The sequence below is a fragment of the Myodes glareolus genome, chromosome 15 (assembly GCF_982192425.1).
Source record: "Myodes glareolus chromosome 15, mMyoGla1.1, whole genome shotgun sequence".
Classification (NCBI taxonomy): Eukaryota; Metazoa; Chordata; class Mammalia; order Rodentia; family Cricetidae; genus Myodes; species Myodes glareolus.
This window is the reverse complement of record NC_142040.1, coordinates 51,739,461-51,767,069: the sequence shown is the minus strand read 5'-3', so window position 1 is coordinate 51,767,069 and position 27,609 is coordinate 51,739,461. Positions and strand designations below refer to the sequence as shown.

Sequence of the window (27,609 nt, the reverse complement as noted above, 5' to 3'; positions counted from 1 at the left end):
AGGTAATATATTGTTCTGGAGTCTTTGATGGAGTTAAAGAATAGTTATAATTATAGTTTTCCCTAATTATGATAAAAAATAAAAGTAGATATAAATATTATAACTATAATCCTTGCTTGATAACTGTTTTTGTTATATGTAATTTTTCTGTGTTAAACTTAAAAACTTCCTTTCTATTTAAATATAAAAAAGGGAAACGGTGTGGGAAGTCCTTCTATATTTGTGCTGTTTTAGTTGGCTAATAAATAAAGAAGCTACTTTTGGCCAATGACTTAACAGAATATAGCCAGGCAAGAAAAGATGTAAGCAGAGAGTAAGCAATGTCAAGGAGATGCCATGAAGCCACCAGAGGAGAAAGATGCAAGCTGCTAGCCAGAACTTTGTCAGTAAGCCATGAGCTTTGTGGTAAAATATAAAATAATGGAAATGGGTTAATACTAGATGTAAGAGCAAGCTAGCAATACACATAAGTGATTTACCAAGCAGTAATTTAAATAATATAGTGTCTGAGTGATTATTTCAGGGATGAGCAGACGAGAACAAACACCCCCCCAACATTAATTCTTAAGTGTTTCATTTAATTCACCAGTTAACTCGTGTTAAGTTAGATTTCCTTAATGAGAGATTTTATTATTGTTTCAGTCTAATTAAATGCCAAAAGTTTAAGATTTTTATTTGTTCTCGAGTCAGTTGTGTTAGCAGACATGCATACACAATTTTCCATTCATGTAGGATAACTATTTTGATGATAAACCATGTTTGTTTAATTTCCTAATTATCTTTATTGTTTTAAGTAATATTAGGTAATTTTTTTCACTTCATAATTTAATTATTTTATTACTCTCTCTTATTTATTTTCTCAGTTACTCTACTGGTTTGTCAGCGTACTACTCTTTTGTTTGCATTGATTCTAAATCTTTTTCGAGTCATTGTTTCAGTTACCTACACTGTGATTCTTTTAATACCATCTTTCTGTTAGCAGCCTGCTTAGTTTTCTATTCACTATCTGTGCCTAATACTGGCACAGATAGGTTAGGTTATCAATTTCAAATACCTTGTCTGTACTAATGATGAAAATAACGGCTACAAATTTCACCTAAGTCTGGTTTCATTGTCCTCCCTTATTCCCCTCTGTTTTGTTTTGATATTGCATATCATTTCCTTGATATGTAATATTTGCAAATGTTCCTCTTGATTTTTCCCTTAGCCTCACTGCTTATTTTATAGTGTTTTGTCTGTTTTTATAGACTGTTGATTTCTATCTCATCCCACTGTGACAAAAGTTATTTGTGTTAATTTAAGGTTTTGAAAGTTACTGGGGTTCTTTTGTCTGTGTGCTGTCTAACGCACAAAGCAAGGCAAGGAATTTGCTTTGTGCATTAGAGAATATGTGCCCTGCTCTTGTTGGACGGAACACTTGGGTCTTGTGAGTTGGTTCAGCAGCTAAGAGAACTAGCTGTCCTTCCAGAGGACAACAGTTAAATTTCCACATAACAGGTCACAATCGTCTGCAACTCTGGCTCCCAGGAATCCAATATCCTTTTCTGATGTCCTCTGAGCCCAGGTACACACATACACATTCAAAGCAAATACTCAAGCACAGAAAATAACTTAAAAATAAATTCAAAAGGGCTACTGATTTTATTGAGTTGATCTTCCCAAGGTCCAATTGAAGACCAGAAGGAAGGAGAAGATTAGCAAGGAAGTCTGGACCACAAGGGCTTGGTCCACCCACTGAGGCAGTGTGCCTGTTCTAATGGGAGCTCACCAAATCCAGCTGGACCGGGACTGAATGAGCATGTCATCAAACCGGACTCTGATTGTGGCTGATAATAGGGGATGACTGAGAAGCCATTGATAAAGAACTTTCATCTGGCGACGGATGGAGATAGAGACAGAGACCCACACTGGAGCACTGGACTGAGCTCCCAAGGCCCAGATGAAGAGCAGAAGGGAGAACATGAGCAAGGAAGTCAGGACCGCAGGGGTGTGCCCACCCATGGAGACGGTGGGGCTGATCTAATGGGAGCTCACCAAGGCCAGCTGGAATGGGACTGAGCGAGCATGTGATCAAATCGGACTCTCTGTAATGTGGCTGACAATGAGGGCGGACTCAGAAACCAACGATAATGACACTGGATTTTGATTCTACTGCATGTACTGGCTTTTTGGGAGCCTAGTCTGTTTGGATGCATACCTTCCTAGACCTGGATGGAGGGGGGGCCTTGGACTTACCACAGGGCAGGGCACCCTGACTTCTCTTAGTACTGGAGAGTGAGGGGGAGAGGGAGTGGAGAGAGTGGAAGGGAAATGGGAGGATGGGAGGAGGTGGAAATTTTTAATTAATAAATAAATAAATTCAAAATATACTCTATATATTTGTAATAGTTCCTGCTAATATATGGTGCTATTCAAGATGATAATTTGTATGGATATTCTTTTCATTCTAAAACTGTAGAATTGAAGTCTTAAATTAATATTTATTTCTTCTTTAAATTCCTTAATTTTCTTCACCATTTTATTTCATGTTTTTTTCACATATGACCCGTTTTACTGTAAATTAACTGTTTCAATTATTTTAAATAATATTTTTAAACTTGTGAAGTTTGGCAAACACAAAATTTTAAATAGTTATATATTGTTATTAACCTACAGTGAATGTTTTGATATTGTCTGTTTTCCTTATGTTAACAACCACCATAGTCTATTTTGCTTCTCCATGACTTTTTATGAAATGTGGTAAAACACCACACAGAGTAGATTTCAGACTCTTTAGTCAGGATTTACTTCAAAACATTTCTTCTCTGGCCAGCAAGGGGCACTGAACCCCTGGTGGACATACATTGGAGGGATGGGTTTGCTCCCGGCCCGCGGCAGAAGCCCGGCTAGGAGGAGTTCAGACTTTCCCCATCCCCCGTGACACCCTGGTCACCCTGCAGTGGTAGCTCCACCCTGCTAACCTCTCCTGCCTCCAACTCCAGCTTTCATCCAGGTACACCTTCCATTTTTCTCCCTTCCCCCTGGGGCCATAAAATTTCCCCAGCTCAGTTCCCTTGCACACTGGGTCTGGGTGGGAAGCACAACCCAGAAGGAGGCAGTCCCTGGGTTTCAATAGCCTGCCTGAGGAAAGGTAGGCCTTCTGTCAGTGAAGTCCCTGCCCAATAAGGGAACCTGACCTGATATCAGAAGATCCAATAGAGAGCATTTGAAGGAAGAGATGGGCAGACGCCAAGGCAAGAAATCCTACAACAATCTGAAAAACAACAAGAAAACACCAGACCCCAACTACCCTACAGTAGAAGGACTTGAACACCTTAATCCAGAAGAAGTGGGAAAAAGTGCCATTATGAAAGCAGTAGAGTCCCTTAAACAGGATATGAATAGCTAACTCCCTTAAAGAATTGGATGTGAAGTATAACAAAAAGTTTGAAGAAATGAGTAAATCCGTGAATGATACCCTGGGAAACCAAGAAAAAGCAATCAAACAGGTAATGGAAACAGTTCAAGAATTGAAAACTGAAATAGAGGCAATGAAGAAAACACAAACCGAGGGCCAGCTGGATATGGAAAATCTAAGTAAACGAACAGAGACTACAGAATCAAGCATAACAAATAGAATACAAGAGATAGAAGAACGTATCTCAGAGTCTGAAGACACCATTGAGAAAATAAACGCTCCGATCAAAGAAAATGGCAAATCCAACAAATTCTCAAAACATTCAAGAAATCTGGGACACAATAAAAAAAACCAAATCTAAGAATAATAGGGAATGAAGAAAGAGAAGAATTGCAGATCAAAGGCCCAGAAAATATATTCAACAAAATTATAGAAGAAAACTTTCCCAACCAAAAGAATGATATTCCTATGAAGGTTCAAGAAGCATACAGAACACCGAATAGACTTGATCAAAAAAAAAATCCCCTCGCCATATAATAATCAAAACACAAAATGTTCGATTAAAGAAAGAATATTAAGAGCTGCAAAGGAAAAAGGGCAAGTAACTTATAAAGGTAAACCTATCAGACTTACACCGGACTTCTCTATGGAAACCATGAAAGCCAGAAGGTCCTGGATAGATATACTGCAGAAACTAAAAGACCATGGATGCAAGCCCAGACTACTATACCCAGCCAAGCTATCGTTCACTATCAATGGAGAAAACAAAATATTCCATGATAAAAACAAATTTAAACAATTCGTAGCCACAAATTCAGCCTTACAAAAAGTATTAGAAGGAAAATCACAACCCAAGGAAGCCAACACTGCCTACAATAACTCAGACATCTAGTGACCCTTCACAACCACAATTCAAAGAAGGGAAACACACAAACTCTACTACACGCAAAAAAATAAAAAAAAAAGAATAATAACCGGAGTCAACAACCACCGGTCATTAATATCACTTAATACTAATGGACTCAACTCACCTATAAAAAGGCACAGACTAAGAGATTGGATATGAAACAGGATCCAACATTCTGCTGTTTACAAGAAACACACCTCAACCACAAAGACAGATATCTACTCAGAGTAAAGGGTTGGGAAAAGGTTTTCCAAGCAAACGGACCCAAGAAACAAGTGGGTGTTGCCATTGTCATTCTAATTTCCAACAAAATTGACTTCAAACTAAAATCAATCAGAAGAGATGGAAATGGACATTTTTTACTCATACCAGGAACAATTCATCAGGAGGAAGTCTCAATCCTGAATATCTATGCCCCTAATATAAAAGCACCCACTTATGTAAAAGAAAAACTTTTAGAACTCAAGGCAGTCATCAAACCACACACACTAATAGTAGGAGACTTCAACACACCTCTCTCACCAATGGACAGGTCAATCAGACAGAAACCCAACAGAGAAATAAGAGAATTAATAGAGGTAATGAATCAAATGGACTTAACAGATATCTATAGAACATTCCACCCAAATAGGAAAGGATATACCTTCTTCTCTGCAGCTCATGGAACCTTCTCGAAAATTGACCACATACTCAGTAACAAAGCAAACTTCCACAGATACAAAAAAAGATTAGTATCTGTATCTTGTCAGACCACAATGGATTAGTTAGAATTCAACAACAATGCTACCCCCAGGAAGCCAACAAACTCATGGAAGTTGAACAGTCAACTACTAAATCACCCCTGGGTCAAGGAAGAAATAAAGAAAGAATTTAAAGTCTTCCTTGAATTTAATGAAAATAAAGACACAACATACTCAAACCTATGGGACACTATGAAAGCAGTGCTAAAAAGGAAAGTTCATAGCACTAAGTGCCCAATTAAAGAAAACGGAGAAAGCACACATTAGAGACTTAACAGCACACTTGAAAGCTCTAGAAAAAAAAGAAGCAGATTCACCCAGGAGGAGTGGAAGACTGGAAATAATCAAACTGAGGGTTGAAATCAACAGAATAGAAACACACAAAACAATCCAAAGAATCAATGAAACAAAAAGCTGGTTCTTGGAGACAATCAACAAGATTGACAAACCCCTCCCCAAACTAATCAAACGGCAGAGAGAGAACATGCAAATTAATAAGATCAGAAATGAAAAGGGGGACATAACCACAGACACAGAGGAAATTCAGAGAATCATTAGATCTTACTACAAAAGCCTGTATGCCACAAAATTGGAAAATGTAAAAGAAATGGACATTTTTTTAGATAAGTACCATATACCAAAGTTGAACCAAGACCAGGTGAACAATCTAAATAGACCTGTCAGTCATGAAGAATTAGAAGCTGTTATCAAAAATCTCCCTACCAAAAACAGCCCAGGACCAGACGGTTTCAATGCAGAATTCTACCAGAACTTCCAGGAAGAGCTAATACCTACACTCCTTAAGGTATTTCACAATATAGAAGCAGAAGAGTCATTGCCAAACTCTTTTTATAAAGCTACAGTTACCTTGATACCAAAACCACACAAAGACACAACCAAGAAAGAGAATTACAGGCCAATCTCACTCATGAACACTGACACAAAAATTCTCAATAAAATACTGGCAAACTGAATCCAAGAACACATTAGAAAAATTATCTATTATGATCAAGTGGGCTTCATCCCAGAGATACAGGGTTGGTTCAACATACGCAAATCTATCAATGTAATCCATCATATAAATAAACTGAAAGAAAAAAACCATATGATCATCTCACTAGATGCTGAAAAAGCATTTGACAAAATTCAACACCCATTTATGATAAAGGTGTTGGAGAGACTGGGGATACAAGGATCATACCTAAATATAATAAAAGCAATATACAGCAAGCCGACAGCTAACATCAAGTTGAATGGAGAGAAACTCAAAGCCTTTCCACTAAAATCAGGAACGCGACAAGGCTGTCCACTCTCTCCATACCTCTTCAATATAGTGCTTGAAGTTCTAGCAATAGCAATAAGACAACATAAGGAGATCAAGGGGATTCGTATTGGAAAGGATGAAGTTAAACTTTCGTTATTTGCTGACGATATGATACTATACATAAGTGGCCCCAAAAACTCTACCAAAGAACTCCTACAGCTGATAAACACCTTTAGTAACGTGGCAGGATCCAAGATCAACTCCAAAAAATCAGTGGCCCTCCTATACACAAAGGATAAAGAAGCAGAGAGGGAAATCAGAGAAACATCACCTTTCATGATAGCCACAAATAGCATAAAATATCTTGGGGTTACTCTAACCAAGGAAGTGAAAGACCTATTTGACAAGAACGTTAAGTCTTTGAAGAAAGAAATTGAGGAGGATACCAGAAAATGGAAAGACCTCCCCTGTTCTTGGATTGGGAAAATCAACATAGTAAAAATGGCAATTCTACCAAAAGCAATCTATAGTTTCAATGAAATCCCCATCAAAATCCCATCAAACTTCTTCACAGACCTTGAGAGAACAATAATCAAGTTTATATGGCAAAACAAAAACCCAGGATAGCCAAAACAATCTTATACAATAAAAGAACTTCTGGAGGCATTACCATCCCTGACTTCAAACTCTATTACAGAGCTACAGTATTGAAAACAGCTTGGTATAGCATAAGAACAGTGAAGTCGACCTATGGAATCGAATAGAAGACCCAGATATTAACCCACAAACCTATGAACACCTGATTTTCGACAAGGGAGCTAAAGGTATACAATGGAAGAAGGAAAGCATCTTTAACAAATGGTGCTGGCATAACTGGATGTCAACCTGTAGAAGAATGAAAGTAGATCCATATCTATCACCATGCACAAAACTCAAGTCCAAATGGATTAAAGACATCAACATTAATCTGTCCACTTTGAACCTGATAGATGAGAAAGTGGGAAGTAGTCTACAAGATATAGACACAGGAGGCCTCTTCCTAAGTAGGACCCCAGTAGCACAGACAATAAGAGAAACAATGAAAAAATGGGATCTACTGAAACTGAGAAGCTTCTGTAAAGCAAAGGACACTGTCAGTAAGACAAAAAGGCTGCCTTCTGACTGGGAGAAGATCTTCACCAACCCCTCATCAGACAAAGGTCTGATCTCCAAAATATACAAAGAACTCAAGAAACTAGACACTAAAACTCTAATTAACCCAATTAAAAAATGGGGTACTGAACTGAACAGAGAATTCACAACAGATGAACTTCGAATGGCCAGAAGACACTTAAGGTCATGCTCAACCTCCTTAGCAATCAGGAAAATGCAAATCAAAACCACTTTGAGATACCATCTTACACCTGTCAGAATAGCTTAAGTCAAAAACACCAACAATAGCCTATCCTGGAGAGGATATGAGGTGAGGGGAACACTCATCCATTGTTGGTGGGAATGCAAACTTGTGCAGCCACTGTGGAAATCAGTGTGGCGGTTTCTCAGGAAACTGGAAGTCAACCTCCATCAGGACCCAGCAATTCCACTCTTGGGAATATACCCTAGAGATTCCCTAACATACTACAAAAGCATTTGTTCAACTATGTTCATAGCAGCACTATTTGTAATAGCCAGAACCTGGAAACAGCCTAGGTGCCCCTCAATAGAAGAATGGTTAAAGAAGGTGTGGAACATATACACATTAGAGTTTTACTCAGCGGTAAAAAACAATGACATCTTGAATTTTGCATGCAAATGGATGGAAATAGAAAACGCTTTACTGAGTGAGGTAAGCCAGACCCAAAGAGAGGAACACGGTATGTATTCACTCATAAGTGGATTCTAACCATAATTAAAGGTCTTTGAGCCTATTATTCGTGATTCTAGAGAAGCTAAATAAGAAGATGAACCTGATGAAGATTATTTAGCTATCCGCCAGGAGGTAGGAAATAGACAAGAGTCCCAGGTAACCTCGGGTGCATGGGGGGGGGGGGTGTGGGAGGGTTGTTGGAAGGGGAGAGGGTTAGAGAGAAGGGAGTAGGGGAGGAATGGGGAAAGCTAGGTGGCCTGGAATGCGGGGGAGGGAGGAAGGATGAATATGGGATCAGGGAAGAATATATTTCAACTAAGGGAGTCATTTTAGGGTTTACAGGAGACTTAATTATATATGAGATCCCAGGTCCAAGGAGAGATCCCCAGATTGTTCTCTGGACAGAGGAGAGGGTGCCTGAACCGGCCTTGGCCCATAACCATACTGATGAATATTTTGATTATCACCATAGATCCTTCATCTGGCGAAGGACGGCGATACAGACGGAGACCCACATTGGAGCACCGGACTGAGCCCCCCAAGGTCCAAATGAGGAGCAGAAGGAAAGAGAACATGAGCAAGGAAGGCAAGATCAGAGGGAACCTTCATCTGACAATGGATGGCGATACATTGGAGCACCGGACTGAGCCCTCCAAGGTCCAAATGAGGAGCAGAAGGAGGAAGAACATGAAAAAGGAAATCAGGACTGCGAGGGATGCTATCACCCACTGATACAAGGGGACTGATCTAATGAGAGTTTACCAAGGCCAATTGGACTGGAACTGAACGAGGACGTGATCTAACCAGATTCTCGGAATTTGGCCGGATTCTCTGAATGTGGCTGGCCCGAAGTCTTTCTGAAAAGCCATTGACTATGATGCTGGGACTTGTTTTCTCTGCATATACTGGATTTTGGGGATCCAGTCTGTTTGGATACTCACCTTCCTGGACCTGGACGGAGTGGGTAGGAACTTGAACTTCCCACAGGGCAGGAAACCCTGACTGCCCTAAGGGACGAAGAGGGAGGAGGAGAGGGAGTGGGGGGAGTGGGAGGGTGTTGGGAAGAGGGCCGGAAATGGAAACTTTTATAATTTAATAAAATTACTTTGAAAAAAAAAAAGAAAAGAAAACAGCTTGGTATTGGCATAAGAACAGAGAAGTCGACCTTTGGAATCGAATAGAAGACCCGGATATTAACCCACAAACCTATGAACACCTAATTTTCGACAAGGGAGCTAAAGGTATACAATAGAAGAAGGAAAGAATCTTTAACAAATTGTGCTGGCATAACTGGATGTCAACCTGTAGAAGAATGAAAGTAGATCCATATCTATCATGGGGGGAGGTGGGTACATGGGAGGCTTGAGGGGAGGAAAAGGAAAGGGGAAATGATGTGATTTTGTTATAAGCTCAAAAAATAAAATTATTTTTAAAAGGTTAAAAAAAACATTTCTTTTCACTCTTTACTTTAACCATACTCTATTTCATCTCTGTGTGCCAATATCTGAACTTCCTGTATAGAAGGTGAGGTCTCTGCCAATCATACCTAAATTTATGAATATAAATTAATCTTCTACTACTTCAGGATTCAATCAGGGAACCCAGATGATGACTGTCTTACTTCCAAATCTATATACTGTACACCTACCCCACAAATTTGGGTTTTCAGGAAATTCTATCCAAAGCCTATATCAGAAACCTCCTTCCAAGAAGAATATATATGTATCACTCACAGATCACTTCCCAAACATTCTTCTCACCCACTTCAAGGAAGTGAAGGCAGTTTGGTACCAAAGAGAGCTAGAGGAATTCTATATCCTCTCTGCTTAGAGTTGAAAGCAGGAGAGACATCACCATCATCACCTCAACATCTAGGACAACACTGTACGAAACCAAAGGTGATCATTCCTCCCAGCATGGGACAGGGAATCTCACAGTAGCAGATAACAAGCAATTAAATATCCTTAGCTCTCTGCACTTTTAGGTTTTCAGTGGTAGTGATTCTGAGCCTGCATTGAACATGCAAACTACATGACAGCTTTGATGATTTATGGTATTTTGATGCAGTACAAAAGGCTGAACAGTCTCAACAGAACAACAGAATCAGTTCCTCCTGTCATTGCTACAGTCCACATACATGCATTCTGAAAGTGTTATCTATTTCATTATGAAGAACCTGTCTCCTTAACAAATACTAAATGTACCGGCATTCACTGTATTTATTTTATATATAGCTCAAAATTAATATGGAAATATCAAGACTAGTTACCGGAGTTATCCAGCAAACCCAGGCCTACAGAGATACAAAAGAAATGCAAACTTTGTACCAAGATCCTCAAACTTAGCATGTGGTATTTTAACACTCTACTTCTGCAACCCTAAAAATGTACTTTCAGAGTGTCTCTCTTGCCTTCGAGTACCTCCTTTTAGGACATCTCTGCCGAGAAACGATTCTGACCTACGGTGATTTGAAAGAAAATACTCCCCAAAGGTAGTGACACTATTAGAAGGTATGACTTTATTGGAACGCGTGTAACCTTGTTGGAGGAAGTGTGTCACTATGGGAGTGAGCATTGACATCTCCTATGCCCAAGCTATGCCCAGTGTCACAGTTCACTTCCTGTTGCCTGTGGATCAAGATGCAGAACTCTCAGTTCCTTCTCCAGTTACATGCCTGCCTACATGCTACCATATTTCCTGTCATGAGTATAATGGACTAAATCTTTGAAAGTATAAGTCACCCAAATTAAATGTTCTCGTTCTTTCTTAGAATTTCTGTGGTCATGGTGTCTCCTTACAGCCCTAACGTAGACACCTCCTAAGAATGGCAAGCTTCTGAGTGATAGATAAACTGAGGGCAAAAGTTTCACTCACTTGAGGTATTGGCCTGGCAGGTTTGTCCATTAAGCCTCCCACATAGACTGTGTTGGGAAGCAGGGGACGAGCAAACTCAAAGGCAAAGTCAGAGTTGACAAACCACAACTCTGCTTTCAGTAGAAGGTCAGACAAAACAGGCCGAGAGTCTTCAGCAAAATGTTCCTGAATGGTGGCATCATATTGAGAAAATATCTCTCTTTGCTTCATAGAGAAATCAAAGAACATCAGGAAGTTCTTCACTCGGCCCCAGAAGTCCATTTGGTCAGTTAATCTTGAACCATACACTGGAACATAAGACAAGGGGCTTGGTAGCACAACGTTTATATAGCTAAATTGTAGGGGAAGAAACGTGACAAATTTTTTCTCAAGTTTCTCAGCAATCAGGTAAGAGCAAAAATCTAAATAATCAAAAAATAGTAGATCAAAATTCTCATTCCTTAAGGAGTCCATGATGTCCTCTCCACCTAGGAAGTGACTGCACAAGTCCCCAAAATATTTATATATCTTTACAATCACGTGATGTGTGTTGCTGTAAAAAAAAAAAAAGAAGAAGAAGAAGAAGACATAATTTCAGAAGCTGTTTTATACATTTTGGAAGACTGTTATACTCCATGAAAGTATTCTATAACTAGACAAACACAAGTCTATAATCCAACACTCTGGAAATGGAGACAGGAGGATCAGAAGTCCAAGACCAGACTTAGACTTGAGACTTTTGAGGCCAGAAGACTGGACTAAAAAAAGTATGACTCACTTAGACGAAAAATGATTTTTAATATGTTTTATGGGAAGAGGTCATGTATCCTGAATTTTTCTTTTCTTCTGTATAAAGATATACAAATCATTATGTTATAGTGTTATTTATTATTTAAAGCATTTTTTCATAAAATAAAGTAAGTTTTTTAATTAAAAAGAAAACAGACCCATAGAAATTCATTTTCCAGTCCTGCATGGAGATATTTTTTTACTTCTTATACTTCTTAATCATCTCTGTGAGAGAGAGAGAGAGAGAGAGAGAGAGAGAGAGAGAGAGAGAGAGAGAGAATATTCTAGACAATACTGCATCACTTTCCCATCTGAACTGCAGCTGTTGAACAAAACATTCAGCTTTACTTTCCGGTGTAAATATTTATCTGCTTCTCAAACTGTTCATACTCCATCACATTTCCTCTAAAGATCTAATTCCCATTCATCATCAATGCAAGTTTGATTTCTTCCATCTTGAAAGCTATCACTGATTATAGTCGATCTCAGACTATATCAATCTCCTTGAGTAGCTGTATAATACTGTCTACCTCACATTATTTAGTGAGTTTTGGGGTGACAATATTATTCCCCTTCCAATCTGTGTAAGTGGCGTGGTTACAGCTTTTATAACTGTCAATGGTAAAGCCAACTCTTCTAAACATGTTTATCTTGGCTTAAATGTTTTGCCCCAGAAAGGAACTTTCCAGTGATAATACTGGAACTAGGCTGATCATGTTTCAGCTTTCTGCCTAAGAACCTAGGCAATTAAAAATGAAATAGAATATAAAACCTTCTGCCTTTTTCTTTTCTATGTGAAATCTAAACTTAACTGTCTATGTGTGTGTGTGTGTGTGTGTGTGTGTGTGTGTGTGTGTGTGTTTGTCTTTTTACATGGTGTAGTTAGGAAGGAGGTTATGAGAGCACATAAAAAGAAAAGGTAGCAAAAGAGATACAGGTGTCATGGAACAGTGCTTTGGTGAAGGGGGCAAAGTAGAACAAAGGATAGTGACATTGTGTTTTCTTGAAAATTCATAGCAAAACCTATTACTTTGTATGCTAACCTAAGATTCGAATGGGAAAAAGAAGCATGATTGGAAGCTCGCTATTAGAATTGACAACTCTTACTGACTCAAACTTTCACTGAAGATTGTGCTAAACATTTGTCATCCTACCGATGACTCTTGCCTACGGCACTTCTCTAGGGACCGTTTCACATCAGTGCTTACTAGATAAGCATCCTGGTAAAAGTGCACAAGTGCATCCTGTCCTCCTGCATCCAAAGATCCACAAGACGAGAGACCAGGGGCTCTCCATCTTTGCTCATTTTAGACCCAACTTAAAATCAAATAGCTGTGGTTTGTCTACAAGGGTTCATCTGTCAGAAAGTTGGTGTCAATGTAGCTGTATAGAGGTAGAAGTACCTTTAAGAGAACACTTTAGTAGGAGATTATTAAGAGCCCTTATACTATAGATCATTAAAACAGTCCTCCTTAGAGTTTGAGTTAAACCCAGTGGGAGATGTAAACCTGTTCTTTCTCTTCTCTTGACTCATCCAGTCCCACATGCTTTAGTCATGATGATACCATCTATCATGTTTTCAGTAAAGCTGACGTGATTGCTGTTTGCACCGTGTGCTGAGGACTGCAGACCCTCACACCCTGAATTTCCAATAACCGCCTGCCTGCCAGAGTATACAACTTGTTTTCCTATGCTTGCAGCTGCTCTGAGCATAAGACCCTCATGAGTTCCAGATGGTGGAAGAGTGGTTTCTGGTGGGCTTGCAGCTAAAAAATCCTGAGGGCTGGGGCGTGGCCATGGGTCAGGGAGAGCCCTATATAAGCTGCCCTTTAACACAATAAAATTGGCATTCTTGTTTCCAAGAGTGACCCATGTCTTTGTGTGTTTTTCAATCTCCAGCCCCTTGCCCAACTCGCAAACCGTCCGGTAGGGCAGGTGCTACACTGTGAACTTGAACTTACACAACTGAGACCTGTATAAGCTTATTTTCATTATAAAAATCACTCAAACTGAGTTATTCTGTTATAATAATGCGCCATCTCTCAGGTTCTTTTACTTTTGTTTGTTTTTCTTGTCCAACTCTGATGTGACATTTTTGGTTTTATGGTATTCTATTTTCTTTTGTTGTATTTTTTATCATATGTATGTAATATATTACTAGAAGCCTGCTTGTTTTCTAATGAGTGACAGAAAGAGAGTGGATCTGGGTGGTATGAGAGCTGGGGAGCTACTGGAAGGAATAGAAGGAAGACTCCTATAATATATAACCAGGATATATTATATGAGAAAAAATAATTTTCAGGAAAAGGGAGGAAAAGGAAATCTTTTAAAGTAGTTTAATAGGAAAGGACCATGACAGATGACAGATACACATGCAATGGGGTTTCCTCCATTAGGGATTGTATGTAGGAAGGTGACAAAAAATACAGAAGAAGGTGGACCCTCTGTCCCTGAATAGAGAGGTTGCAGTAACTGTACTGGCTTCATTGAGATGAGCAGATGACAAGTAACATGTAGAACAGAAGGTCTAAAAGGCACACCTTCCACTTTCTAGAGAATATCCCATCACTGATCTAGCTGGCAGTCATCTACCATGCACCACTCAAAGAAAATCCATCCCTACATCAATTAATTCACCCAGAAATCATTTTTCTTAAACTCACTTAAAGCATCATGAGACCACCATTTCCCCATCTGAAAGACTTGATTAACGATTCTTTGGTTCCATAAATTAAAGCAAATTACCTTGGATGAACTAATTCTTCTGAAAGGAGATCTAGTCTATTATGGAATTCCTTTTCTTGATTTTCAGGAAGATGCCAGTTTAAAACCTGGTATGATATTTTCTCTTTTTTAAAATCTAAGAAAACACCAATTGAGTAAAATTTAAATTTAATCACAATATACCACACATTATATGGCGATAATAATAAATTTAATTTCACCTCTTTGTGGAATTTTATTTTGCTCTTCAATGGTTTAGATCTATCCAGTTCTGTAATATGGTATTTATTGAAACTTTACAATTCAATAACTTTTATGCAGTCTACAGTAAGGAAGACTGCTAACAACTGCTTTCATTTAAACACAAAGCTATTATTTTTTACTTTACAGATGAGAAATCCCAAAGGAAAACATTCTAAAATGATTCATTAACTTTTTATCATAGTTAGTTGGGGTTAATAGTTATGTGAAAGTCAGCTTGATTGCAGAGTCCTTGCATTTCATAGAAAAATTAAAATGAAATAGACAAAGTATTGGTTTGCTTGTTTGCCTTTTTGTTTCTGTTTGTTTCACCTTTGCAATTCATTTGTCTGCTTGCTTGCTTGTATGTTTTGTGCCAGAGTCATGCTTAGTAGTCCCAATTGGCTTTAAACTCTTTCCATTGTGCTGTTTCATGTGACTCAGCCCCCTGTCTTGGAGTCTCAGACTCTGTCATGATTGTACTTTCCACTACCAGCTATGGCTGCTTCTCCTCAGTGGAAGTACTCTCCCCTGTATGTGTGTAGGGTGGTGGTGAACATAGTAAGGTGTTAGGATGCTTACCCCGTACAAAATATTACCCAGGCGAATAAAGCCAACCGATGCCTGTGGCCACACAACACCAATAGCAATCACACAAGCTCTTGGAAAATGTCCTTTCAACCCCACCTTATTTCATAGCTACGGATTCAAAAGCATGATATTAAAGGTATTGCATGAAAATACACCCACAGCACCATTGCAACACAATCAAGAGTTCACTTCAAACTAGATTTTAGCCTTAGACCTCTCAAAATTGCCATTATCTTTTATAATGCTGGTTAGATTATGCTGTGCGGGAGTTATAAACATGAGAAACTTAGGAAAAAAAACCATCATAACCGAGGAAAGTCAAGCAACAAAGAAAAGAAGGAATTGGATGTGCGTCAAGTGTTGTACAAGAATATATACAACGATTTTCAGAGAAAACTGCACAGTGCTTTTATTACTTTAAGTATCTCTAAATTAATATCATGGGAATTGTACCAGTAGAAACATTAATGTCATTAAGGCATATTAGAGCAAATGTTATAAACATCACAAGATTTCACTATATTTAATCAGTACCTTCTGTGCTCTTATAAAGTCACCAAATGTAAAACTAGAGAACAAATGAGTGACCCATCTTCAATGAGACTAAGCATTCCTAGTAGTAAGGACAAACTACTTCCTGCCACCTCCCATGATGGGCTGGGTTGTGAATTTAGCAAATACTAAAGTCCTTAGTATTTATTCAGTTGACAAAAAGTAGCGCTATGGATCCTCTCTAACATAGGATATTTAACAGTGCTACCCAAAGGGAATGAAACTGAGTCTTTATTGACTAGAATCTATTAGAAAAGACCTGTTTAAACATGAGACAGTTTGCCCACCTTATCTCCATTTAAAATTCCAGTTTGTACTATGATTGAGTCTATAAAGAAAAGATGCTTGACACAATATTACTGCAATGACTGGCATCATAATAATAAGGGCATGGTATTGTCAATATTATAAGACCACATCTGTGATTTATTCTGCAGAATGAATATGTATGCACTTTTCAAAAGTTGTCAATACATACCCACTGCTGGTATCTTTGCCACTCTATGGGCAGTGGGGCCTGGTAGAATGTAACTGCTAAATGAGGTGAATTAGTCTCATGTAATAGCCAACTTTATTCAGAGCATCAGAAAATTTTTACTCTGAGAGTTAAGAAGAGTCACCTGAGGAAAGCATATATGAACAAGTTGCACATGATAAAACATGTTATTTCGGGGAGCAGGTGGAAATTTTTAATAAATAAATAAATAAAATGTTCAGGTCTTAAAAAAAAGTGTTCTTTCATAAAGGCATATAAATAGATAAACATAGCCAGTCGTAATGAGCACTGTGAAGTAAATACAGGACTATATACCTATCAATATATGTTTAATTATTTATTTTAAATTATCATGAGTTTGTCAATAATAACCAAATAAAATACGCTCCAAAGTAAAAAGTGACCAAAGTGGAGGAATAGACAGATCCACTTATGTTTTAAATGATTGAAAACAAAACTAGAAACACTATCTGGGCAAAAATCTGATTCACTCCTTGTTCATTAGGAACAATGACACTTGGGACTAATTGGACTTAATTTTGAGAATTCACATCATGGAGGAAGTATTTAAATCTGACCAAGTATTCTCCATGAGTGAGAGAACTGAATTCAGATTTTAGGAAGGACAAGAAAACTGTCTGGAATTTGCAAAACAAAACAGCAAGGACAGAGTTGATGCGGGAGGTCCTTCTGTCTATGCGCTGCTTTTATTGGTTTTATTGGTTAATGAATAAAGAAACTGCCTGAAAGGATAGGCTGAGTGCCGTCCTCAGTGTGTCCTGATCAGGATATGGTCTTCCGAGTTCCTTTTGTGCTTTCCCAGATATAATCTATAGTATATACTTAAGCTGCTGTATCATTAGAAAATTCTGGGAAAGGGATGATCTGTAGATATTTAGTATGTACTTACTGGCATTTATTTACATGGTTTTTCTGATCCTGTTTTTTTGAACTCAAAAAACCTTACTTGGATCATTGCTTTCATTGTTACATTTTTTTGTGTTAAAAAGTACACAGAAACTGCAGTAAAGTCTCTTACAACATTAGACTGTAATCTACCGCATTCTTTAAGATCTTCAAATCCCAGGTCCTGAAAAATGATCTGCATAGGCCGAAAGTGAGTTTAAGGAGCTTGTTATAAAACAGAAAAGAACTATAACCCTCCTTCCTGGCACTACCAAATCAAATACTTTCGATTTATGTAACTCTTAAAAACCATTACTTCTTCAGGTTGTCTGTCATGCAGTTTTTCAGGTTTAATAATTACAAAATGAAAGTGATCCAGACAATTAATTTATATTTAGAGTTTAAATACAGAGTTTCAGTTGAAATTTGGTAAAAATGTTCTAGCAATCTGATTTCTATATTCATAAATTCACTTCAATTTTACTCAGAAATAAAAAGAAAGACTAACCCATTATCACATCTGAAATGTCCAATGCTTATGGATGGAGAAAGGATCTCAGAGTTGTGACTGGTGACTCATTGTATAATCCAAGAAGCTTAGAAGCTAAGATAAGACCTTGAGTTTGAGAACAGCCATGGCTACACAAAACCTGGGCCCATCTCAGAAAAACTCAGAAAAAGAAAAATAAAGAAAAGAACACAAGACAGGGAGCAAATAGGAGGACAAGGTGGCAGTGGGAAGAAGAAAGGGAGGAAATAAAGGACAAAAGAAATCTGAAAACAGCAACACTTGAATCTACAAAGAAAAGACATTCATTCCACTGTTAATGGGGAAAGTTTGCAGAATTTTTGTGCATGGTTTGCTAAAGGATTAGAGAGTCTGAAGCTTTGAGCAGTAGATCAAAGGTTGGGGGACTAAGAAAACAGGGTGAGCATGAATTGTAGTTAGGAAACCAGACAATTAATTATTAATTATTATTAATTAATTATTAATTAACCAGACAACTATTAAGGACAATTAAATATATAAAAATATATCCAGAGAGTTGGAGTTTTCTGGGCTTCTGTGCCCTAGTCTATCCCCAGAGACTGCTGGTCTTCAGTTTGGTTATGATCCTCTGGATGCACTAAACTGAGGACTTCTGACTTCACTATGCAGAGCTTTGGCGGAGCCACTGATTCCTCAAGAATCTGAGATCTTCTCAATCACACATCCTAAAATTTGAGCATGAGTATAAAGGTCACTGGAAAATAGCTCTTCAAATTATAAGTCTCATTTAAAGATAGAAATGGATTTGAGTGGCGTTGAGTTTAGCGAACCTTAGATAATTAAAGTGCCAAAGTTCTATATGGCAGAATATGTCTGTTCAACACTACTTTTAGACACACTTGATACAAGAATTTATTCAAATAATCAACAATTATGTGTAGCATTGTCTGGGAGTGACATTCAAGTGATGGGCTATTTAATCTATTTTTGTTGCCATAATAAAATAGCTGATATTAATTAACTTATATTTTTAATATTTTACTGAGTTGACTCTGCCATTAAAAGTGGGTATTGCATTTGCCAAGGGCCCATGTTCCTTTCCCAGAAACCACATCAGGCAGCCCACAACTGCCTGTTAACTCCAGGTCAAACTAAGCCGACCAAATTCTTTTGGTATCATTGGGCACCTATACTTATGTGCAGAAATATACACAATCACACACAAGTATACACAAAGAAAAATAAACCTAAGAAGCTCTTTAACTCATATTTCAAAGATTGATCATCCAAGATTACGTGGAGCTGTGTGAAGAGCTTCCAATGGCTGTCTTCTCACTGCAGCTTAATACAGAAGGTGGTGTGTGTAATACATGGTAGATACAAGAGCCACGTGATGAAAGAGAAAAAGAGGCCAGAGAAGGTAGGGTTCACTCTTTAATAAACACTTGCCTCACTAAGAAATAATCCACATCTGGAAGGATAATACAATTACTTTTCAAGTCTATTCCATCAGAGACCTACTTCTTAGAGCTAAATAATGTTTGATACCGTTGGTTCTAGAACATTAAGATTTGGGGGACATACTACAATCATTGTCAACCTATACCAGGAAGTAACATACAGAAATAAGTCAGAGGAGGTCAAGAAAACATTTTCTAATGAGATCTACAAAACCTTTACACACACACACACACACACACACACACCATGATTTATCTCTAAATAAGATCAAATACAGAACTTTTATCAAAAGCAATAATTTATTATTTAAACAGATTTAATGTAATAGTTTATTTGAAAAGTACCTGGAATGTGAGAAATTGTATTAAGCAGCTGGGTCACATTATGGCCATTGTCTTGAAGGATTTGTGACACACGGCTCAATACTAAATAATGGCTTCCACCTAGAAATAAAACATAAGTTCATTTTTGAGGAGACTAATAAAAAGGTTTCTGATTACAATAAACAGCTGACATAAAGAAATCCAAAAGTAAATGTGAAGACATAGAGAGTCTTAAATCCATAGAGAGAAACCAGTTTTTCCCTGCCCTCGATTACATTGTAGGTATATCCAGATTATGAATCCATAGCTCTGGTCAATAGGAATCCGCCATCAAAGATATGAAGACCATGCCTGAAGAGATGGTTCAGCAATTAAGAGCATTTGCTGCTCTCAGAGAGGACTCTGGTTCAGTTCCTCGCACTCACGTGATGGCTTACAATAATCTCAAACTCCTGTTCCAGGAAATCTAACATAGGAACTTCATGCACACGGCATATTTATATGCTATCTGTGTAGTGAAAACACTCATATGAATAAAAAGAAATAAACGTTTACAAATCTGAGGGTTCCCATGTTTGATATAATGAGCTACTCTGCTTGGACATTAGACACTCTTCATCCTATGGTATATTTATATTTTCCACTGTGTTTTCCCATGACTGCAGTCATTTGGTTCAAAACAATTTTTATAATGATGGAAAAAACATCACAATATCATGACTGATAAATTTTCAGTCAAAGAAATTTTCATGGAGACAGAAGAGTATGGAGCCCTCAGTTAAGAAATTTCTCTTCTTAGACCCGAGTTTACATCCTTTGAAATAAAGCCATTAGAGATCACCATGAGGCCTCAACAAATGGGTTGGTTGTGAGGAGCACCAGACACACAAGAAACTGGGGCAAGGTAAATTCTCCAACAATCCTGGGATCTTCAGGAAATATACAAGTATCATCACAACAATGGCTTCTTCTTAGCCACAATTTCTTTAGGACATTAGTTTTGAGTCCAAAGCTGAAGCAGAGAGAGATACATTAAGAAAAGAAATGGAAATTGTATACGAAAAGCTGGGAAGGTAGAATGACTGGGAGAGCTAAAAGCACCATGATTAAATTAGGGCAGAGCTGAAAGAGTCAGGGAATTTGAATGTATCTCTTGAGTGAGTCACTCTTCTCATTCACATGTGTGTTGTCTGAAATAACACAGCACACATAAAAGCCCACTGCACCTTGGACTGCTGCTCCTGTTCTCATAGACTGAGAAGGGCATCCAGTGAGACAGCCATGTGAATGAACACTCATGAGAAAGAGTTCATCCAGGAGAAAGTCTGAGAGTTTTAACCTGGACAAACTAAGTCAGTGAGAACAGGAACAAGTGATATATCAAGAGTTGGGTTCTTTACCTTCATAACATAAAAGAACCATGAAGAAAGAAGATAAATGAAGCAGCTTCTTCCCCCTGAGGCTCAGGGATCATTTCAGAAGAGGAGGTAAGATGATTAAGAGCCAAAGAAAACTAAACTCATAAAATCTCACCAACAGGACTGCGTAAACGTGAGCTGAACAAGAACAACAATGACATGCTAAAGGCGATCAGCCTTCAACCCTATAAACACACACATATACACATACACACACACACACACACACAGAGAGAGAGAGAGAGAGAGAGAGAGAGAGAGAGAGAACAAACTAAAACAACTACAATAAAAACAGAGGCAACTAAAAGTGCCAAGAGTGGGAGAAATAGGTTTCCCTACGGAAGACTACAATAATTCATTATCCAATAAAAACAATGGTCATCCCTCAAAGCATACATACAAGTAACACTATACAGACAGAGCAGGTTATATTTAGTAGTGCATGTGTATGTAAATATAATTTATGCGTGTTACAACAATGAATGAACGAACAATGAGGCCAAGTGTTTCAAAGAGATTATGCAAATGTATATGGGAATGTTTGGAGGGTGGAAAGGTAAAGAAAAATTATCATAATTCCAATCTCAAATAATAAAAGAAGGCCAGAGTCAGTAGGCAATAGGCCCACCTGTCAGTGCACAAACTCTGCCTAAGCCACCAAGCAAGGAAGGCTTGCCCACACCCGATCTCCACAGTCACTGAGCAACATCCTTCATGAGCTGAACCATGGCACCAACTCCACCATCATCTGAGCCTAGGATCCAGGGGTGCCTGGAGGACTGATCACCAGAGACAAAACTCAACTACACCAATTGGAAGAAAAGATGGGAAGACAACAAGGTAAGAACACACTCAACAACACAAAGTACAACATGGCACCCCCAAAAACCAGTGGTTCTACAGCAGCAAGACGTGAACACCCCCACACATATGAAGCAGAAGAAGATGAGCTAAAAAACTAACTTTTGGAAAATACTTGAGTCCCTTAAAGAAGAAATGAAAAACTCCCTCAAAGAAGTAGAGGAAAAAACAAAACAATTGAAATAAATCAATAAATCCCTTAAAGAAAACAAAAAAGTATCAATCAAAGAGATGAAAGCAATGATTCAAGACTTGAAAATTGTAATAGAGATAATAAAGGAAAAACAAACCGAGAGAATTCTGGAAATGGAAATTATGGGTAAATGATCAGGAACCAAAAATGCAAGCATAAACAGCAGAATGCAGTAGATGGCAGAAAAAATCTCAGGCACTGAAGATATGATAGTGGAAATCAACTCATCAGTCAAGGAAAATGTTAAATCTAACAAAAGCTTAGAAAAATATCCAGGAGCTATGGGACACAGATTCAGTCCTATAAAAAGTACCAGAAGGAAAACTCCAACCCAAAGAAATCAGATACACCCACGAAAACACAGCCAACAGAATATCTCACAGCAACAAACCCAATTTTGTGGAGAATATGCTTTTGAAGTATGTTCTGATGGTTCTCTGGATTTCTTCCATGCCTGTTGTTGTGTTGCCCTTTTCATTTCTGATTTTGTTAATTTAGATATTCACTCTCTCTTTGACTTTTGGTTAGTTTGGATAAACGTTTGTCTATTTTGTTGATTTTCTCGAACAATAAGTAATCCTCTTTTATACAGGTGATAAACAGGCCAAGGAAGAAATCAGAGAAGCATCGCCCTTCACAATAGTCACAAATAATAAAAAATACCTTGGGGTAATGCTAAACAAACAAATGATAAATCTGTATGACAATAAATTTAAAACTTTGAAGAAAGAAATTGAAGAAGACACCAGAAAATGGAAAGATTTCCCCATGCTCTTGGGTAGATAGAGTTAACAGAGTAAAAATGGCAATCTTACCAAAAGCAATCTACAGATTTAATGCAATGCCAATCAAAATCCCAGCAAAATTTTTCAGAGACCTCAAAAGAACAATATTTAATTTCATATGAAAAGAAAAAAAACAGGTTAGCCAAAACAACCCTGTACAACAGAAGAACTTCTGGAGGCATCACAATCCTGGACTTCAATCTCTACTATAGAGCTACAGTAATGAAATATATAATACAGTTTAGGATTAGCATTAAAACAGATAGGAGAACCAATGGAATCAAATAGAAGACCCAGATATCAATCCACATACCTATAAATACCTGATTTTTGAAAAAGAAGCTAAAATTATACAATGGAAAAAAGAAAGCATATTCAAAAATGGTGCTGGCATAACTAGATATCAACATGTATAAGAATGTAAATCAATCCATATCAATCACCATGCACAAAATGCAAGTCCAAATGGATCAAAGACCTCAACATAAAACCAACCACACTGAACCTCATAGAAGAGAAAGTGGAAAGTACGTTTGAACGCATTTGCATTGGAGACCAGTTCCTAAATATAATCCCAGTAGCACAGACACTGAGAGCAACAGTTAATAAATGGGACCTCCAGAAACCGAGAAGCTTCTGAAAAGCAAAAGACATGGTCAATAAGACAAAACAGCACCTGCAGATTCACAAACCAATCAGACAGAGAACTGATCTCCAAAATTTACAAAGAACTCAAGAAATTTGGCATTAAAAGAAAACGTAATCCAATAAAAAAAAAACATGGGGATACAGATCTAAACAGAGAACTATAAACAAACAAATCACACAGGGATGAAAGACACTTGAGGAAATGCCCAACATCCTTAGCCATTGGTGCTGTGGGACAATGGTCTTTTATCCTGTTACTCATACTATTTTTAATAAAATGCTGATTGGCCAGTAGCCAGACAGGAAGTACAGGCAGGGAGGCTAGGAAGGAAGTAGAGGTGGGACAATGAGAATTCTGAGAAAAGGGAAGTTGTAGTCTGCAGTCATGACCCAGCTGCAGAGGAAGCAAGATAGCAAGATGTGACTGCCTTGCCAAAAAAGGGTACCAAGCTATGTGGCTAACACAGACAAGAATTATGGGCTAATACAAGTTATAAGAATTAGTTAATAAGAAACTGGAGCTAATGGGCCAATCAGTTTATAATTAATGTAGACCTCTGTGTGTTTATTTGGGTCTAAACGGCTGTGGGACCAGGTTGAACAGAAATCTCAGTCAACAAATTGGAGAAATGCAAATCAAAACAACTCTAAGATTCAATCTTACACATATCAGAATGGCCAAGATCAAAAACACTTTTGACAGCATATGCTGGAGAGAATGTGACATAAGAGGGAACACTCCTCCATTGCTGGTAGGAGTGTTAAATTGCACAGCTGCTTTGGAAATCAGTATGGCGATTTCTCGGAAAATTGGGAAGCAATCTGCCTCAAGACCCAGCAGTATGCTCTTGGGTATATACTCAAAAGACGCTCAATCATATCACAAGGACATGTTCTCAACTATGTTCATAGCAGCATTATTTGTAGTATCCAGAACATGGAAACAACCTAAATACCCCTCAACCAAAGACTTGATAAAGAAAATGTGGTACATTTACACAATAGAGTACTACACAATGGTAAAAATAAAGATATCTTGAAACTTGCAGGTAAATGAATGGATCTAGAAAAAAACATATTTAGTGAGATAACTCATACCCAAAAAAGACAAATATAATATTATTCATTCAAAAGTGACTTTTAGACACACACAAAAAGAAAACCAGCCTACAGGCCGGAACCCCAGAGAAACTAGACAACAAAGATGGATCTACATAGGAAGGTGAAAAAAAAAAAAACCAGCATCTTCTGAGTAAAATGTGAGCATGGTGGTCAGAGCAGAGGTCAGAAGGGGAGAGGGGAGGAAGAGAGGATAGTGGAGGAAAATGTACAGCTCAATAAAAGCAATAAAAAAGAACATAAAAAATAAAAAAATATATTTTTAAAGGCAGGTGGAAAATGTTCCAGTTCCCACTATAAAGATACTCATTAGGAGATATGTATGAATTATTTATGTGACACTAGAAAGGTGAGTTGTGATCCTGCACAAAGGTGCCCAGTTCCTTGGTCCTAGTTTTCCTCTATAGAGAACTAAGCAGAAGGTCCCAGCCCATTTTATACTCTGTGTTTTGCTCCAACACTGAGTTCCTCGGGTTCCATCCCACAAAGTGATGTAAGTGTGACACGCTATCATGAGAAAGGTTGAGTACAATCATCCTTTCATACGGACACTCTTACAAGGTTTTGCATTCTATTACACTAGACAAACAAAAAGTAAATAACACTTCAACCATAGAAACAGAATGATAGGACCCATCGATCTTCAAATATGTGGAAAAGGTAGGCAAAACACAGCAGGGCCCACTAGAAACCTCCTGGGAATGTAAAGTCATCATTTCAATTTTACCTTGGAAAAATATTTCTAATATTTACCTCTTAGAAATTTATGGAAAGTCTCTGAACATCTTACCCTTGCCACTGAGGAGGTGCTAGGATTCTAGGGCTTAATAGCACATCGAAATCTTTATCCCCCGTCCTGCGGGATGATTACTTCCACAGCAGTAAAAAGAAAACTTCTACAACAGTTAAAAGAAAACTTCTGGTTTCCATAAAACTATCTGCCATCAGTGATGGCATATACATTTAATCCCAGCACTTGGGAGCAGAGGCAGGCAAGTCTCTGTTAGTTCAATGCCAGTTTGCTCTACAGAATGAATTCCAGGACATCCAGGGTTACACAGAGAAACTCTGTCTCCAAAAACAAAACAAACAACAACAACAAAAAAGAAAAACACAAAGGAGGGGCCAGAGACTGAAGATATGAATCAATGGTTAAGAATGCTGAGAGAGGGGGAGGGGGGTTCGGGAGAGTGGGAGGGAAATGGGAGGTGGAAATTTTTAATAAATAAATAAATAAATAAATAAATAAATAAATAAATAAATAAATAAATAAAAGAATGCCGGTTCTTCTTCCAGAAGCCTCACGTTCAATATCCAGCACCCAATGGAGGCTCATAGCCACCTAGAACTTCCAGTTCTACTAGTCCTGATGCCTTTTTAGAATTTCTACCAGGACTGCGCCATGGGTACCAGACATATATACATGTAGGTAAAATATCCATACAATAAAAATAAATATTTTCTTTTCTTGTTTTTTGTTTTTTTTTCCTTATTTATTTATTTAAAGAATTTCCACTTCCTCCCCTCCTCCAAATCCCCTCCCGTTCCCCTCACTCCCTCTCTTCCTCCCTCACCATTCCCAAGAGCAGTCAGGGTTATCATATTACTGAGATAGTTAGGAGAAGTGAACAGGATCAATACAGCAAATTTACTATTCATTGATAAATCCATAAGGTTAATAGCTTTGCCATAAACTGCTAGATTGTAGGCCAAGGATGAAATGCTCATAGAATATCATTCCTTTATGATTAGGACCGCTAAAGGAGGTAGAGTTTCAGATAGATACAGAAATGTAAACAAAAGTTTTAGTGACAGAATACCTTAATGTATATAAGCACTTTAGTAATGCTGCAGAGTAAGCTAAGTGTCAGCACTTTGTAACAGCAGAATCATACTCCCTTCAGAATCTTACAATTACCACAAAAAATCTCAGTAAGCCATCCAGTTTCACTGAACTGAACAGAGAATTCACAACAGATGAACTTCGAATGGCCAGAAGACACTTAAGGTCATGCTCAACCTCCTTAGCGATCAGGGAAATGCAAATTAAAACAACTTTCAGATACCATCTTACACCTGTCAGAATAGCTAAACTCAAAAACACCAACGATAGCCTATGCTGGAGAGGATGTGGAGTGAGGGGAACACTCATCCATTGTTGGTGGGAATGCAAACTTGTGCAGCCACTGTGGAAATCAGTGTGGCAGTTTCTCAGGAAACTAGGAGTCAACCTCCCTCAGGATCCAGCAATTCCACTCTTGGGAATATACCCAAGAGATGCCCTAACATACTACAAAAGCATTTGTTCTACTATGTTCATAGCAGCACTATTTGTAATAGCCAGAACCTGGAAACAACCTAGATGCCCCTCAATAGAAGAATGGTTAAAGAAGGTGTGGAACATATACACATTAGAGTTTTACTCAGCGGTAAAAAACAATGACATCTTGAATTTTGCATGCAAATGGATGGAAATAGAAAACGCTTTACTGAGTGAGGTAACCCAGACCCAAAAAGAGGAATATGGTATGTACTCACTCATATGGGGATTTTAGCCATAATTAAAGGTCTTTAATTATTATAGGTCTTTGAGCCTATAATTCGTGATCCTAGAGAAGCTAAATAAGAATCATATAGTTATCCTCCTGGATGTTGGAAGTAGACAAGATTGCCAGGCAAACTTGGGTGCACGGGGACGGGGAGGCAGGGGGGGAGGGGTGGAAAAGGGTAGGGGGCTAGAGAGAAGGGAGAGGGGGAGGATTGGGGATAGCTTGGGGGAATGGGATGGGGGGGCAGGGAGGAAGGATGGTTATGGGAACAGGGAGGTATATATCTCACATGCTTTTAATTAACTGTTTAAAATAACTAATTTTAAATATCAAAGATGTGATAATACGTGAGTTATCTTGAAAACTTGGCATTGGGGAATAGCTATGATGACGGTATTGTTAGCACAGTTTGCATTAATTGTTTATGTTAATTGTGGATGTCAAAGCTTACTTTGCT

At 38.1% G+C, this 27,609-nt stretch overlaps 1 protein-coding gene across 2 annotated transcripts in view; it reads right to left on the bottom strand.

The window, feature by feature from the left end:
* Window positions 1-27,609, bottom strand: part of LOC125397518 (UDP-glycosyltransferase 3A2-like) — a 152,205-nt gene that overhangs the window by 123,526 nt on the left and 1,070 nt on the right. For both annotated transcript variants that reach the window (XM_087896937.1, XM_048429936.3), the window contains exons 2-4: window positions 19,601-19,699; window positions 14,542-14,656; window positions 11,029-11,560 (exon numbers count right to left, since the gene is read on the bottom strand). In XM_087896937.1, the coding sequence (XP_087753063.1) occupies window positions 11,029-11,560; window positions 14,542-14,656; window positions 19,601-19,699 (746 nt within the window). The remainder of the gene's footprint in view (window positions 1-11,028; window positions 11,561-14,541; window positions 14,657-19,600; window positions 19,700-27,609) is intronic.